The 16,686-nt window shown below is 45.0% G+C and overlaps 1 protein-coding gene and 1 long non-coding RNA gene across 2 annotated transcripts; one reads left to right on the top strand and one right to left on the bottom strand.

The window, feature by feature from the left end:
* Positions 1-3,918: 3,918 nt before the first annotated feature.
* LOC109780553 (lichenase-2) lies at positions 3,919-8,318 on the top strand. Its single transcript, XM_020339139.3, has 2 exons — positions 3,919-4,227; positions 7,013-8,318. The coding sequence occupies exons 1-2, from the start codon at positions 4,155-4,157 to the stop codon at positions 7,942-7,944; spliced, it is 1,005 nt and encodes a 334-aa protein (XP_020194728.1). The 5' UTR covers positions 3,919-4,154; the 3' UTR covers positions 7,945-8,318.
* Positions 5,412-8,333, bottom strand: LOC141021784 (uncharacterized). The gene is made up of 2 exons (XR_012182926.1): positions 6,543-8,333; positions 5,412-6,327 (listed from the first exon to the last, which is right to left on the bottom strand). It is a non-coding gene; the product is annotated as an uncharacterized lncRNA (long non-coding RNA).
* Between the last annotated feature and the right edge of the window lie 8,353 nt (positions 8,334-16,686).

Genomic DNA, 16,686 nt, shown 5'->3' with positions numbered 1-16,686 from the left:
TCTGAATCCCACCATATTTCCACGGTGCGCCCCGTCTATAGTACGACTTTCCTAACGAGCCAAGTAACCCAAAATCAATAAGATGCTTGCCTCTGAATATGTTCGTGGATCTATTTATAGACTCAAGCACACAATTAGGACACTATTGTTGTTCTCATCAATACCAAAATCACTTAGGGGATAATATGATCTTTCAACCGATGCGTGAAAACCCTATATTGCGGAAAACCGATGGAGGGTGGGGACAAAGCGTACATGAAAGGAGAGATGTGAGGGTGTCAAAAGAAACATCGACCTGTGATGGAACCTTAGGTTCTTTTAAAATATAGACATGGAGATAGAGATATAATGTGGAGACGTAGAGAAGAGATAGAGATAGAAATAGAAATAGACAAGCAGAGAAAGAGATTAGTCGATTTGACGAAAATTGTGTGGATAAGGTGGGGCGGAAAATCGGTGGAGGGTCGGGGATGGAGCGTACGTTGAGGGAGGGAGGGGGCGGAAAAAACATATGGCGTATGGCAGAACCGTAGGTTCTTTTTGAACATAGAGATAGAGATTTAAATTAGATGAGTAGAGATAAGTAGAGAAGAAATAGAGAAGATAGAGATATCGAAGTAGAGATAGAAATTAGCCGATGAAAATTGTCTAAGGCAAAGAATAGAAAACCGATGGCGGGTGGGGAGAGAGTGTACGTGGAGGGAGAGACGTGGTGGTGCCAGATCAAACATACAATGTATGCCAAAACCTTAGGTTCTTTTTAAATATTGAGATAGAGATAAACATATGAAGTAGAGAAGTAGAGAAGAGATATTGATAGAGAAGGTGGAGATAGATATAGAGAAGTAGAGAAAGAGCTTAGCCGGTCCGATGAAAACCGTGTGGGGGAAAGAATAGAAAAATTGGTGGGGGTGGAAAACCCATGGAGGGTGGGGAGAGAGCGTACATGGAGGGAGGGGGGCGTGGGGGTTTCGGACGAAACATACGACATATGACGTAATCATAGATTATTTTGAAGAGTATAATGCTAGAGGTACGAACCTTTTGTATGGATAGGTCTTTACGGGAGTACATGGAGGGATTAGAGGAATTAGTTCGAAATCAAAGTGGGCCCCACATGAAATTCAGGGTGGAGGGATTAGTAGAGGAGTCGATACATGTTCCCGTAAGATCTCTCCGTAATAATTTGACTGTAGGTTCAAGATTTCTGTCTTTGTAAATACTCTTATTGCAACGCATGATTTTGTCGGTATGAAAATGCAAAATATTTTAAATGTAAAAAAAATGTTTTTATGATATATCCTCCTCTGTACCGGCAGTTTGCTGCAGTTTCCATACATATCAGCTAGGTATCTTTCTTGAGCAAGTAGTGCACAGTTGAACAGGGAACCGATTCAATCAGCATTTCCGTTCCAGCAAAGTGATGGATGACTAGATCGATGCTGATCCAAAAGGGAAAAAAAAGAGGACACGATGCCCACAAACGAATACAGCATTATATTAAAATCCACACATATTAACTACCACTCTCTCCCCACTACGACGACAGGGACTTGATCATCATACGGATGAAACCAACACCTAAGCAGCCTGATATGATGATGATGATGATGATCAGGCCGGCCAGGTCAGGTAGCTAGGCAGGATGAAACACACATGTATCCTGGAGGACACGCACGCGCCAGATCCCTGACAGGACATGCTGTTCCCCTGCGTCCACATAAGCCCGGGGAAATATGGATAGAGTGCACTTTTCCATGTGGCCCTCCCCGTCCGATCCGACGAGGCAAAGCAGGTTCCCATCCATCCATACATGGGGGTAGGACAAGGCCGCGGGGCCGGTGCTGGTGACCTTGCAAATGGGTGTCCACATAGGCGGGATTAAGCAAAAGCGCAAGATAACCAACTCCATCAAACCAGAATTGTTGGGAGGCACCGATCAATTAAGTTGTATACATACATAGTATGCTGTTGCTTAGCTAGCTGTATGCATGTGTGTTGTGGGTGCTTTCTTCTTCTTTAGGTTCCTTTGTGGGCTATGCGTGATTTCGACCACAATATAATGGTCCCTTTCAAAAATCGGTGGACACCGATTTTTAGCAAAGCGAAAGGTTTTAAGTCAAATGTGCACATGCTCGCATGGATCAAAGATGACTCTAGTATTCTCAACCATATCAGATAAGTATGTCTTGTGATCTAAACGCTCTTATAATACTTTACTGAGGGAGTACTTTTTTGGTTTGTATCAAATAAATAGGCTCGGACTTTCAGGTTTTAGTAAGCATGAGAGTATGTAATCCTGGTGGTAAGTTGCTAATCCTCCTTTCTGAAAAAAGGGGTTGCCAACCCTTTGAATAAACCAGGACAAACTAGGCACCTCTAGTGGAATTCAGAACCAATGATGTGCCAGAGACTAACTTGGCTACATGCACGGTACTAATTGGAAGCATCATCATAACCACAAGTTGATCAATATACAACTCGCTACAAAACGCATGTCTCAAGAAGATCATTTTAGGTAGCATATAGGACCAATTCAATATATGTGTGTGCCAAAAGAGGGCAGCCCAGCTTATATGTGTCAAAAAGCTGGGCTGCTAAGCCACCAATAGGAAATTTCTCATCAGCCAGCCATATGCAGGTGTTAACCCAAACCAATATGTCCAAGCAGACCAGCTGCATGCTAGCTAATCCTACACACGACCGGTTCTTAAATACAATTTGTCCGGTCGAATAATTTGTTCACCGAAATATGTCCCGAGTCATCGTACAGTTTATATATTCGTATTAACTGTAATCTACACATTTGGTGCACCTAATATTATCTCGTCATTAACACTTATACTAAGCTAGAAAGCAGTTGCATAGCCGGCCGGACTCCACTGATAGCAACACATACTGTATGTAAAAGAACTATCAACGGCCGGATCTGGATATCCCACCTGATCACTAGGATTGGGAGGGAGAGACGTAGTACTTAGTTTGTTGCCGAGGTTATTGCAACACCATGCCACAAGGGAAAACCATGCGTGTTTACGCCAAAAGCTCACTTGTATGGTGCGCTTAGACAAAGTCTTAGTGTTGTGTTTCTATGGCAATTCCTAATAAAGCTCCCTTTCATCTTTTTAATTGTAAGGCTGATGGGCTCAATGCCTTCTCTTCTGAGACAACAAGTCCAAAAGTTTAGTGGGATAGGTCTTGTTTGAAAAAGTATACGGCCATGCTTAATTAAAGTGGTTCAAGTAATTCTGTGGTCCGTTTGACAAAGATGTAAATTAATTAGGTACACCAAAAACACAAATGTTCTTATGACACGTATTATTGATTTCTTGCAATATAGTTACAAAACCAATTATATGTAGAAATAAAAGTGATATAGACCCCACTATGATGTAGTAAAAGGTAGAGTGACGAAAGGCTTCTGATGTATTACTCCAAATCTCTTTAAATTGATCACGGATATTCATTACTAAAATATCGTTTCCTTTGTATATATGTCACTTCACGATAAAAAGAACATCGAAGCCGACAAAACCGTAGCGCCGGTTCTTCCTACGTAAGTCATGTCAACTTCAAAGGTAAAAAAAAATTATCGCCAACAAGGCTTCGTGCTTTCAATTCTTCTTACGTAAGTTATGTCGGATATCCACCGAACACGGTCTTCCCGTGAAAAAACCGCCGCCGAATGTCGTTGAGTAAGACGTGAACATATCCGACGCCGCGCGACCCGTCATTGACCTAGAAACTTCACTTTCATGGTACATCATGGGTGGAGTCCAAAATTCAAACTATTTTTTCAAAAGTTGTTTGGTGCCACTATGAATGAATGAATTATCCCCCTTGCCTACCTGCAACAACAACCTGGTGTACCGGATAACCTCTGCCCACCACCAGACAGACACTGTGAGAAGGGGGTGACGCATGCAAACGGCCTAGGTAGTCAATCGCAACGGGCTAAATAAATGTCGCTGGAGGCGTTGGGCCTGCGCGCCTGCGAGTGGATTGGACCAAACTGTCTCCTCGGATCCTATATAAGGGGCCGGCGCCCCGTTGTGGCCTCACCAGAAAAGAAACAACAAGAGCTTTAGAGCGAGAGAAAGAAAGACACATACACACACCCACACACCCTCAACGCAGCTAGAGAGACAAAGAGAATGGCGAGCCAAGGTGTTGCCTCCATGTTCGCTCTGGCATTGCTCCTCGGAGCCTTCGCCTCCATCCCACAAAGTGATTCCCTCTCTCTCTCTCTCTCTCTCCAAATGATTGGGTACAGTTTTTCTCATGCAAGTCATGCAGGGAGTTTGCTTAGAAGAGAGTAATACGTACGTTAATCTTAGCTTTCTTTAAGAGAAGAATTAGCTAGCTAGGTAAGGTAGCTAGCCATGGTGTACGCATGGTCACATAAATCTCTCTCCCACCAACGTCACACAGTATAGCTTCCTCTTTTTTTAGATGCACAGTACACTGTTTTGGTGCATGTCGCTTTCGTTCTGCGTTTTATTCTTCCCGCGCCATCAGTCGCGTGGTAAAGCCTAATCGGCGCCCGCCGGTCTCATTCTCTATCTTGATGCGTCCATCATGCATGGGAGCACAGTAACTTTTCACACATATTTTTTGAAAACTAGAGATGGTAAATTTGTAAAAATCGTTTTTCACTAAAATAATTTTGAGTCTTGGAATTTGCTGCAGAGTATATATTTCAATATATGATTCGCATGCACCAAGATAAAAGTGCACGTGTAATCAATCTTCTGTGTGTTTTTTCTAGGGAAGAAAACGTTGCAAGAAGTAGGTGTTCCGCAGGGAAATTGATATCTTTAAAGTAACAAAAATGATATTTTCTAGATAATACGTAAAACATTGAAAGAGGTACTTCTAGGTTTTCCACGAGGAAGTTAATACCTTAAAAGCAATGAAAACGATATTTCTAGATAGTTTCAACTGTTTAACTATAAATTAATCTAGTTGATCGTGCACTATAAAGCATCAAACAAAAGCTTGCAAATGAAGTCTCGAAACGTTTGGTGATCATGCATGTCAGTTAGCCATCTTTTTACAAAGCCAGAAGGTTTAACTAACGACCTACAAGTAGCTAAGCCAGTGTCTCTTTCTCCAGTGTCATGTTAATCACCTAGAAAGTTTTTCTTCTTTTTTTGAACTAAAAGTTTTTCTTCTTCCCTGCATGCAAAGTTGTGCATGCATGTCTTGACAGTGTCGCCCTAGCACTGTTGACACGAGCCCTACCACTTAATTGGTGGTTTGTTCCCTGATTAATTGGGTGCAACTACTGCTGAACCACCCGTCGCTAACCATCTTTTTCCTATTCCTTTGGTCCGCTGCCGGTCGCATCTTGACGTTTTTTCAGCGATGGACGATGCCGTACCGGCCGGCCAGTCCGGTGGTCCTACTCATTTCAGCTAGCCAGTACCGCCACTGTTCCATTCTTTAAGATTAACGAAAATGATTGCACCAGCTGCCAGTTATAGTAACTAACTCACTTGCATCATATCTTCAAAGTGCAACTGATCGACCTATGGTACATGACGCCACCGATCACTAGCCACTAACTAACTCTATAACCCAGGTGTTGGTTCTGCTGGCCTTTCCATTTCCAAGTTTGGTCTGCCTGAAAAGAATTATGACATAGGATAGTAGGTTAGTGTAGTAGTGGTACTGCTAGTAGTAGTTGGCACTTGATCGAGCAGGAAGTTAAGAGGAGGATTAAGTGGCGTGTACTTATATGGAGTACTTTGTCATGCACGTGAGCTAGACCGTTAATTGGACCGTAGCTAGCTAGGAGCAGCCGGAGGGCATGCATATGCATGCACGCCGTGGCGATCCACATCGATCGTATGTGGACTATCCAACGGCCGTGCTGCGGACGTTGGACCAGAAACTTGATTTGTCCCAGCATGTATGTATACGCATGAGGTCTCTACTCTCCCTCTCCATGTATTCCTAGGCTTCCTGCCAATTGCCATGTACGTGTGGTCGACCTCTACTCTGCCCCCCTACAATATTCCTGGTCCGCTTGTTTAATAAATCCAACTGGCTAGTGCCGTGCAAGTACTACACAATTTATGACATACCATTTGCATTCTTAAGAGTACATGTACTGTTAAAAAAACTTGCATAATTGATGCACAGTACGTCAGTACCAACTCTCAAGTGCGACACTTTACTAAATTAGGGTAGAGTTAGTTGGTAAACCAAGCAAATCAGCTAGGGTAAAAGATTCACTGCACTGGAAGCTAGTCAAAGTTCATTCCTTCCTTTAAGGTTGTCCCTCCGGGCACGAGTAGCCAAAGGTTTATATTTACAGTTTTGCTAGAACCCATCTAGATGAGATATAGTTTGGTCTCATTCACCTTTTATAGCCATTGAATGTGATGCTATAAGATGCGTGTGTGCTGACTTGGGTTGTTTTTGTTTTCGTTTTCAAGGTGAATGAGACCAAATTATATCTCATCTAAATGAGTTCTAGGCACTCCCTTATATTTATCAAGTTCCTTTTTCTCCTTGCTCGTGGTAGCTACTCCTACTAGCTAGCTAGTGACAAGTCGGTCAAGGCGCCGGCCGCGAAAATAGCAATGTTCCTCGGCCGTGTGCGTGCATCTGACACCAACTCGTGACTGTAAAAAACATTATTTAAGTCGCGAATCAGCCACCAAAGTCTAGAGACGAAGAGATAAAAAACATGCAAAGCCAGAAGCTACACGCATGCATGGATGCATGCTTACAAGATTTCAGTTAAACGTCCTTTTCGGGAGTTAGTATTATCCCTCGCCAACAGGTCAAAAGGCTGTGTGTGTGTTCATGCATCGCCGCCATTCTTGCTTATTGGTTTTCCTTCCATTTCTTTTTTACTTATATTCAATCGCATGTCATCACGGGGAGGAATTTTCTATGGCAATGGAACAGTACTAGCTTGGTGTGAATAATTTTGTATGGAGCTGTAATAAATAGTTTTCTGAAGGTTAACTAACCAAAGTTACATGTACCTTGCGCGCAGGCGTCGAGTCCATCGGGGTGTGCTACGGCATGAGCGCCAACAACCTGCCGGCGGCGAGCACCGTCGTCAGCATGTTCAAGTCCAACGGCATCAACTCCATGCGGCTGTACGCTCCCGACCAGGCGGCGCTGCAGGCCGTCGGCGGCACGGGCGTCAACGTCGTCGTCGGGGCGCCTAACGACGTGCTCTCCAACCTCGCCGCCAGCCCAGCTGCGGCCGCCTCGTGGGTCAGGAGCAACATCCAGGCCTACCCCAAGGTCTCCTTCCGGTACGTCTGCGTCGGCAACGAGGTCGCCGGCGGCGCCACCCAGAACCTCGTCCCGGCCATGAAGAACGTGCAGGGCGCGCTCGCCTCCGCTGGGCTGGGCCACATCAAGGTCACCACGTCGGTGTCGCAGGCCATTCTCGGCGTGTACAGCCCGCCCTCCGCCGGGTCCTTCACCGGGGAGGCGGACGCGTTCATGGGCCCCGTGGTGCAGTTCCTTGCCCGCACCGGCGCGCCGCTCATGGCTAACATCTACCCGTACCTGGCCTGGGCCTACAACCCGAGCGCCATGGACATGAGCTACGCGCTCTTCACCGCATCCGGCACCGTGGTCCAGGACGGCTCCTACGGGTACCAGAACCTGTTCGACACCACCGTGGACGCCTTCTACACGGCCATGGCCAAGCACGGCGGCTCCAACGTGAAGCTCGTGGTGTCGGAGAGCGGGTGGCCCTCAGGCGGCGGCACGGCGGCGACTCCGGCCAACGCCAGGATCTACAACCAGTACCTCATCAACCACGTCGGGCGCGGCACCCCGCGCCACCCGGGCGCCATCGAGACCTACGTCTTCTCCATGTTCAACGAGAACCAGAAGGACAGCGGCGTGGAGCAGAACTGGGGACTCTTCTACCCCAACATGCAGCACGTCTACCCCATCAGCTTCTGATGAGCTAGCTGCGTATGCGTAGCTAGTGTCCGTATGTCCGTACGTACGCGCGCGTACACGCGTATAAGAGCGTGTATGCGGTACGTATGTGCACATTATGTATTGTACAGGGTTTGGGTTGGGGTGCGACCGCTGAGGCAGCTCAGATGCGTACGCTATAGTAGTGGTTTGCTGTAGTAGTGTATGTGTATGATTTACGATGGAAGGGAAGCAGATGTAAACGCTCTCCCTTCGTCGATTCATCATACATTTGATACGTACACACATGTGTGCGTAAGTAGAACTATATTGTAGGGTTCAAAATTTCGTCAAAATTTGACGGAATTTGTCCAAAATAATATGAAATATATCGGCGAGACCGAAGTATTCCTATATTTCTTGAAATGTCCACACTAACTCCAAGATATGTATTAGTCGGAAACACAATTAATCACATCCCATTACAGAATTCAAATAAGAAAGAATCACATGGACATCAGCCGGACACGTGTCCGTAACGGGTGGCCCAGATGGATCTCAGGAGCTCCCCCGCGATTCGCGCGTGCTCGGAGCGGCACGGGCTCGAGAGAGGGACGCACGCCCTAGGGATGATGTAGACGATCCTGCCTATACCATTTTCTTCCTTTACTGCTCCCAAATCTACCTATATACTTGGATTATTCTGTCAACTAATTCGGCTGCGCCTTATCCATGCGCGACGCAGTAGGTATCATCCGTGTGTTTTTGTGGATACGTATATCTCGCCGAAACCTGCGGATCTCTTGCGCGAGCAACCCTCTGATCGTTCCTGTGCACCCCACATGGAGATAAGTAGTACTCCTACTATTTTTTGCTGGAAAAAAATGGTGAGTGTGAATTGATACAACGATATACTGCTCCAGATGATAATGTTCAGACTTTAATTTATTCCAAGGAATTTTCAAGTACTAGTTAATTAATTCCTCAAATGGGGCTAGCCAGCTAGCCGATCAGGCGGATGAGGATTTGACAGACGTATGTTTTAAATGGCTACAGGAGCCGGTGGCGGGCGTATGATGTTCTAGGCGCACCTAAGAGTTTTGAAGTGGATTTGATTTGATGCTCCCGCACATGATACCATTGAATGGCCGCATGCATCTCCCAGATGCAGAGGCCGGGGGTCATCCTCCTTTTAAAAAAAAAAACATGATACCATTGGTGGTTGCCTGCCTGCCTCTCTCGTGTCAGCGTGTCTCCTCTTGATTTGGAATCTCCATTCGACATGGAGCCCTTGCTTTGTGCACAATTCTTTTTCTCTAGCTAGCATATCATTACAGTCACAGACCGATCATGAAATGACAATGCAGGGTTACTGAATTTTCTGGTTTTCTTCTTAGGAAAAGAAGGGTCCTTGCTGCACACGCAGCCCTGTTGTACATTCAGAGCAAAATACGGCCCAGATTAAAGGAGTGAGTGGTGTCCCAAACCTGCCCTGCTTCCAAACTGAGAAATAGACGTGCTCTGCTTACGAACGCCACCATGGTTTGCTGGGTATCTGGAACTTCTTTCCCACCTAATCTGAGCTCTAACCTGTAGCTCTGGTATTGTCAACTGAAATGGAGCTGTTAATGTACTACAAAAGCTTTGCACAAGTACCCCTCGGATGTAAAGGGTTTACCCGTTCATTTCCGTCGCCTGTAGCAATGCGTGATAGAGGTTTAGGGATAAGCACGTCACAAGATATGGACGGAAGGATTAATCATTAGCAGTCAGCAGTCACTATTGTGCAGGTCCCATTGTGTTTAATTGCTGTTCATGCTTTACATTTCTAAACTTTGCTCGTCAAATTTGGTGCGCCCCCCCCCCCCCCCCCCCCCCCCCCCCCCCGAAATGCAGGATAACTCGCATGAATAGCGAGGAAGGTGAGTTGCCTCATGTCAATTGATGCTTTCTCTTCACCAATTGAAGCGTAAGCTTGGCATCTTTCACATCAATGACAGACATGTACTTCATCCGTCCCAAAATATAAGAATGTTTTTAACACTAGCATAGTGTTAAAACGTTCTTATATTCTGGGACAGAGAGAGTAGTAATTAGAAATGGTCTCCCCTAAATAATAGGCTTGCTCTTATTTTTCCAGCCAAATTTTAACAAAACAATTTTCGAGATCATCCACATGGGACCAGTCGCAAGCCCAAAGATATTGCACCGCTAATCTTTGAGGCCTCGAGAAGAAAGAATTGGAAGGTGAGAGAGGCTCTAAAGGGCAATGCCTGGATCTTCAAAATCAACTACAACACTGTTGTCTCCGGCGAACACATTAGAGAATTTTTCACTCTTTGGATGCTTGTCAATGAGGTTCATCTCGATGAACAGCTTGAGGATGATATTTTTTGGAAGCACTCGAATGACGAGATTTACACGGCGGCAACCGCATATAAGGCCTAGTTCCCGGGGCTAACTCTTTTTCCTATGGACCGCATGGTTTGGAAGGCCTGCCCCCCCTCCCCCAAGGTCAAGTTCTTTGCTTGGTTGGCTATCCAAGATCGGATTTGGACCGCCGATCGCTTGGAGAGACGGGGTTGGCCAAATTGTCGGCTATGCCCTCTTTGCTCAAGAGAGCAAGAATTGGGTGCACATCTCTTCTTCAAGTGCCGCTACACGCTCCGTCTATGGAGGACTATCATTGAAAAACTTGGCCTTGCTCACATGGACACCACCGTTTGGCACCTTGATGATTCCGTCCACGAGTGGTGGGACAAGAGAACTGGCAATCACATCCCCAACCGGAGTGCTATGACCTCCCTCACTATACTCGTCTCCTGGACCATTTGGAACGAGCGTAATGCAAGAGTGTTCCGCCACAAGAGCGCGCCGCCATCTATTCTACTTAGCAACATCGTCGAGGAGGCAAAGCTCTGGATCACCGCCGGTGCTAAAAGACTAAGGATCGTTTTTTTCGTGATTAATTGTCATGTCGTATATGTAGTGCCCTTGTAAAACTCTTAACTCTGCTCCTCCCTTATTTAATAGAAGAGGCAAATCTTTTGCCCCCGTGTCAAAAAATATAAAATCTTACCACAAAGCTTATGACCGTGGACCATAATCCACTAGTTGAGTGACATGTGAGCCGGCAAAAGGTTGGAACGCTCCATGACAATGGCGTAAAAAAGAAATCGCAGCCCTCATGCACATGTTGGCAGATATAACTTTAGATCAAACTAGAGCTATCACCCTTGAAGCAAAACTTCGAATCAACACCTTCAACAAGAAAACGACATGTGGACGTCGATGGTGTCTGGTCGCCAGTGTTGTCATCCATGTCTCTACCAAACCGCTCACATAGAACTAGTTGGCCTATAGAGAATTTATCGAAAGATAGGATGTCATCACACTGCTTCTGACGCACCACCTTATTTTCGATGATCAATTGTGTCACACCAGTTTCTTGTAGCCTCCGCACCAGACATAGCGCCCAAATGCTACAAGCCACTTGGTTGCAGATCCGGGCGATGGGTGAGCCATGGAAGTGCTGCTCGTCGACTCGTAGATATGTGCTCCATGCACCAACTCCACACTAATGTCGTACCCTGGGCCAGATTAGCCCGACCAGGACTACACATGCTAGATCACATTGGATCTAGCACACACGGCCCAAGCCGGCAAGGTGTGGCCGGACGTCGCTCGCTGCCCATGCGGCGTATAAGACCACCACCCGTCCAAGTGTTGGTCGACTACCTCCACCATCGGAAAAGCCCTGCCTACTCCTTCATTAGCAACCGCACGACTTCCTTTTACAGCAGCCTCAGAAGTCGGCAAGGAGAGGAATGAAAGGAGGGAGGCATATGAGATATAGAGCTTTCACACTCCCCTCTACCCCACAAGCTGACAGGAAGAGGATGATGCTATTTCATGCTCCCATTCACATGATACTAGGGATGCATGTGAACGATTGACATCGATCCCGCATGAAAATAATGAGAGTACGCACGATTGTTACAGTAATAGAATTAGTAGACATTCGGCAGCGTGGACGCGCCTACTTTGCACCCCCTACAGATACCACGCGAAGCACGTCAAACATGCTTATCATAATAAAATTAGTAGTAAGGTTTTGGTTAGTTGTATTGTGTCAAATGATACCGTAGCATATCTGCTCTGACACATAGTTGTAACCTTAACAAACCTCTCTCTCTCTCTCTCTGTCTGTCTCAGTGTATAGAATGAATGAGGTTGATGGATTAGCGACGATAAATAGTTGTTTCCATTTGGTACATGCCATTTATACTCTTGATCTCCCTACCTCTATATCTCTCACTCTCACTCTCACTTCTTCCGTCAACACCAGCTCCCATACCAGTATTACGGTGCCCAGCTCTACTATCCCTATCCCAAGTGCAATTATCAGCAACCTCGTTATCAGTGCCTAAACCAGCGGATCTCGAGCAGGGGGTCTTGAACTGGTGATCTTGGCACGATGGTAACCTGAAGTAACAGGGACACAGTTTTACCCAGGTCCGGGCCCTCTCGAAGAGGTAAAATCCTACGTCCTGCTTGTATTGCATTGATTGTGCATGGGGTACAAAGTACATGATGATCTACCTCGAGATCGTATGAATGAGTTCTAACCACTAATAACCTTACCTCTACGGTCTAAACCCCTCGGCTTATATAGGCACCAGGGGTATCTAGGGTTACAAGTATGTCAGCTACAACTAGGGATAAGATGCCGATCATTTGAATATGCCTTGAAGCATACGTCAAGTCTTCAGAGGATTCCATCTTGAGTACGCCGAGGGACAGGCTTGCGTGGTCCATTCTTCCGTTGTCGGTGGGTCCTCGGTTGGCCCATGAATGGTGGCCCGATGTGGTGTGCACCTCCTAATCCGGGACACCATCATTAGCCCCTGAACTGGTCTTCAAGCCGAGGACACTGGCCCTTCCATGGAGTGGCTTCGTCTTCTGATCTTCGGCTTCGTAGGTGATGACCCACAAGTATAGGGGATCTATCATAGTCCTTTTGATAAGTAAGAGTGTCGAACCCAATGAGGAGCAGAAGGATATGACAAGTGGTTGTCAGCAAGGTATTCTCTGCAAGCACTGAAATTATCGGTAACAGATAGTTTTGTGATAAGATAATTCGTAATGGGTAACAAGTAATAAAGTAACTAAGGTGCATCAAGGTGGCCCAATCCTTTTTTTAGCAAAGGACAAGCCTGGATAAACTCTTATATAAAGCAAAGCACTCCCGAGGACACATGGGAATTGTCGTCAAGTTAGTTTTCGTCATGCTCATATGATCCGCGTTCGTTACTTTGATAATTTGATATGTGGGTGGACCGGTGCTTAGGTGCTGCCCTTCCTTGGACAAGCCTCCCACTTATGATTAACCCCTCTCGCAAGCATCCGCAATTACGAAAGAAGAATTAAGGTAAACCTAACCATAGCATGGAACATATGGATCCAAATCAGCCCCTTACGAAGCAACGCATAAACTAGGGTTTAAGCTTGTGCCACTCTAGAAACCCATCATCTACTTATTACTTCCCAATGCCTTCTCCTAGGCCCAAATAATTGTGAAGTGTCATGTAGTCGACGTTCACATAACACCACTAGAGGAGAGACAACATACATCTCATCAAAATATCAAACGAATACCAAATTCACATGATTACTTATAACAAGACTTCTCCCATGTCCTCAGGAAAAAACGTAACTAGTCACAAAACATATTTATGATCAAGATCAAAGGAGTATTAATTATCATTAAGGGTCTCAAAATATAATCTTCCACCGGATAAACCAAATAGCATCAACTACAAGGAGTAATCAACACTACTAGCAACCCACAGGTACCAATTTGAGGTTTTGGGACCAAGATCGAATACAAGAGATGAACTAGGGTCTGAGAGGAGATGGTGCTGGTGAAGATGTTGATGGAGATTGACCCCCTCTCGATGAGAGGATTGATGGTGATGACTATGGCGATGATTTCCCCCTCCCGGAGGGATGTTTCCCCGGCAGAATTGCTCCGCGGGAGCCCTAGATTGGTTCTGCCCAGGTTCCGCCTCGAGACGGCGGCAATTCGTCCCAAAAGCTTCCTTCTGATTTTTTCCAGGTCAAAACACACCATATAGCAGAAGAACCAGTAGGAGAACCAAGCAACACAACGCAAACAACACCTCCACACAAATAACAAGTACTCGCAAACCGACGTGTAAAAGGGGTTGTCAATCCCTTTCGGGTAGCGGCGCCTCAAGATAGGCAAACGAACATGAATAAAATTGTAGTAGATTGATAGATCGAACGCCAAATAAAATAAATAAGAATAAAACGCAGCAAGGTATTTTTGTATTTTTGGTTTAATAGATTTGAAAGTAAAAGGCAAATAAAATAGATCGCAAAGGCAAATAATATGAGAAAGAGACCCGGGGGTGATGCGGCTTGAAGCTACATTGGTATTTCCCCAAAGAGGAAGGGATGACGCAGCACATCAGCGGTAGGTATTTCTCTCAATGATGAAACCAAGATTATCGAACCAGTAGGAGAACCAAGCAACACAATGTAAACAACCCCTGCACACAGATAACAAATCCTTGCAACCCAACGTGTTAAAGGGGTTTCAATCCCTATCGGGTAACGGCGCCAGAAATTGGCAAACGGACATGAGATAATTGTAGTAGATTGATAGATCGAACGCCAAATAAAATAAATAAAAATAAAACGCAACAAGGCATTTTTGTATTTTTGGGTTTAATAGATCTGGAAATAAAAGGCAAATAAAATAGATCGCGAAGGCAAATAATATGAGAAAGAGACCCGGGGGGCGTAGGTTTCACTAGTGGCTTCTCTCGAGAAAAATAGCAAACGGTGGGTAAACAAATTATTGTTGGGAAATTGATAGAACTTCAAACAATCATGATGATATCCAGGCAATGATCATTACATAGGCATCACGTCCAAGATTAGTAGACCGACTCCTGCCTGCATCTACTACTATTACTCCACACATCGACCGCTATCCAGCATGCATGTAGTGTATTAAGTTCATGGAGAAACAGAGTAATTCAATAAGAACGATAACATGATGTAGACAAGATCTATCTATGTAGAGATAGAACCATCGTTTTATCCCTAGTAGCAACGATACATACGTGTCGGTTCCCCTTCTGTCACTGGGATCAAGCACCGTAAGATCGAACCCACTACAAAGCACCTCTTCCCATTGCAAGATAAATATATCAAGTTGGCCAACCAAAACCCAAATATCGGAGAAGAAATACGAGGCTATAATCAATCATGCATATAAGAGATCAAAGAAACTCAAATAACTTTCATGGATATAAAAAGATAGATCTGATCATAAGCTCAAAGTTCATCCGATCCCAACAAACACACCGCAAAAAGAGTTACATCATATGGATCTCCAAGAGACCATTGTATTGAGAATTCAGCGAGAGAGAGGAAGCCATCTAGCTACCAACTACGGACCCGAAGGTCTACAAAGAACTACTCACGCATCATCGGAGAGGTACCAACGGAAGTGGTGAACCCCTCCGTGATGGTGTTTAGATTGGATCTGGTGGTTCTGGACTCTGCGGTGGCTGAATTGATTTTCATCAACTCCGCTAGGGTTTCTGGAATATTGGGGTATTTATAGAGCAAAGAGGCGGTCCCGTGGGCACCCGAGGTGGGCACAACCCACCAGGGCGCGCCTGGGACTCCTAGCGTGCCCTAGTAGGTTGTGCTCCCCTCGGCGCACCCCCAGGCGCAGCCTTGGACCATTGGGTGTCTTCTAGCCCAAAAAAATCTCCGTGAAGTTTCGTTGCATTTGGACTCCGTTTGGTATTGATTTCCTGCGATGTAAAAAACATGCAGAAAATAGCAACTGGCACTTGGCACTATGTCAATAGGTTAGTACCAAAAAAGATATAAATGACCATAAAATGATTATAAAACATCCAAGATTGATAATATAACAGCATGGAACAATAAAAAATTATAGATACGTTGGAGACGTATCAGCATCCCCAAGCTTAACTCCTACTCGTCCTCGAGTAGGTAAGTGATAAAAACAGAATTTTTGATGTGGAATGCTGCCTAAAATGTCATATCATATTCTTTTCTTTATAGCATGGACATTTGGACTTTTATATTGTTCAAAGCAATAGTCTAGTTTTGACATGATAACTTAAATACTCAAGCATATCAACAAGCAACCAAGTCTTTCAAAATATCAACGCTAAATTAAGTTATCCCTAGCCTATTATGCTCAATCATTGATCCATTCATGAAACACACTCGCATATTAGCTACACCCAATACTCAAGTACGATCATATTGCCTCCTACTTGGTGCTTTTCTAAGAGAAGATGGAGACTCAAATTCAAAATAAAAAATTGCATAAAGTAAAAGAAAGTCCCTTCACAGAGGGAAGTAGGGATTTGTAGAGGTGCCAGAGCTCAAAGCGAAAGACTTAGAGATAAAAACATTTCGGGAGGTGTGTCCTTCCCACCAACGAAAATGACTTAGAGTTCCCAACACTTTCCATGCTAGATATATCATAGGCGGTTCCCAAATAGAAAATAAAGTTTATTCCTTTTTCAACCATACTTTCACTTTCCATGGCTAGCCGTATCCACGGTTGCCCTCCATACCAACACTTTCCAAGGAATTTATTATTTGACAACATAAAGTAAATTCATTTTTCCTTTCGGGACTGGGCATCCCTAATACCTTTGCCTTACTCTTGTGCAATGACAAGTGAATAAACACTCATCGTGA

This window comes from Aegilops tauschii, chromosome 1, assembly GCF_002575655.3.
Source record: "Aegilops tauschii subsp. strangulata cultivar AL8/78 chromosome 1, Aet v6.0, whole genome shotgun sequence".
NCBI lineage: Eukaryota > Viridiplantae > Streptophyta > Magnoliopsida > Poales > Poaceae > Aegilops > Aegilops tauschii.
The sequence above is the reverse complement of the archived record's forward strand: the minus strand, read 5'-3'. Positions and strand labels throughout refer to the sequence as shown.

Excerpts from the sequence above, each read along its gene's own strand:
- LOC109780553 (XM_020339139.3), top strand. The coding sequence starts at position 4,155 with ATGGCGAGCCAAGGTGTTGCCTCCATGTTCGCTCTGGCATTGCTCCTC. Across the intron at positions 4,228-7,012 it reads CTTCGCCTCCATCCCACAAA|GCGTCGAGTCCATCGGGGTG; the intron begins GTGATTCCCTCT and ends CCTTGCGCGCAG.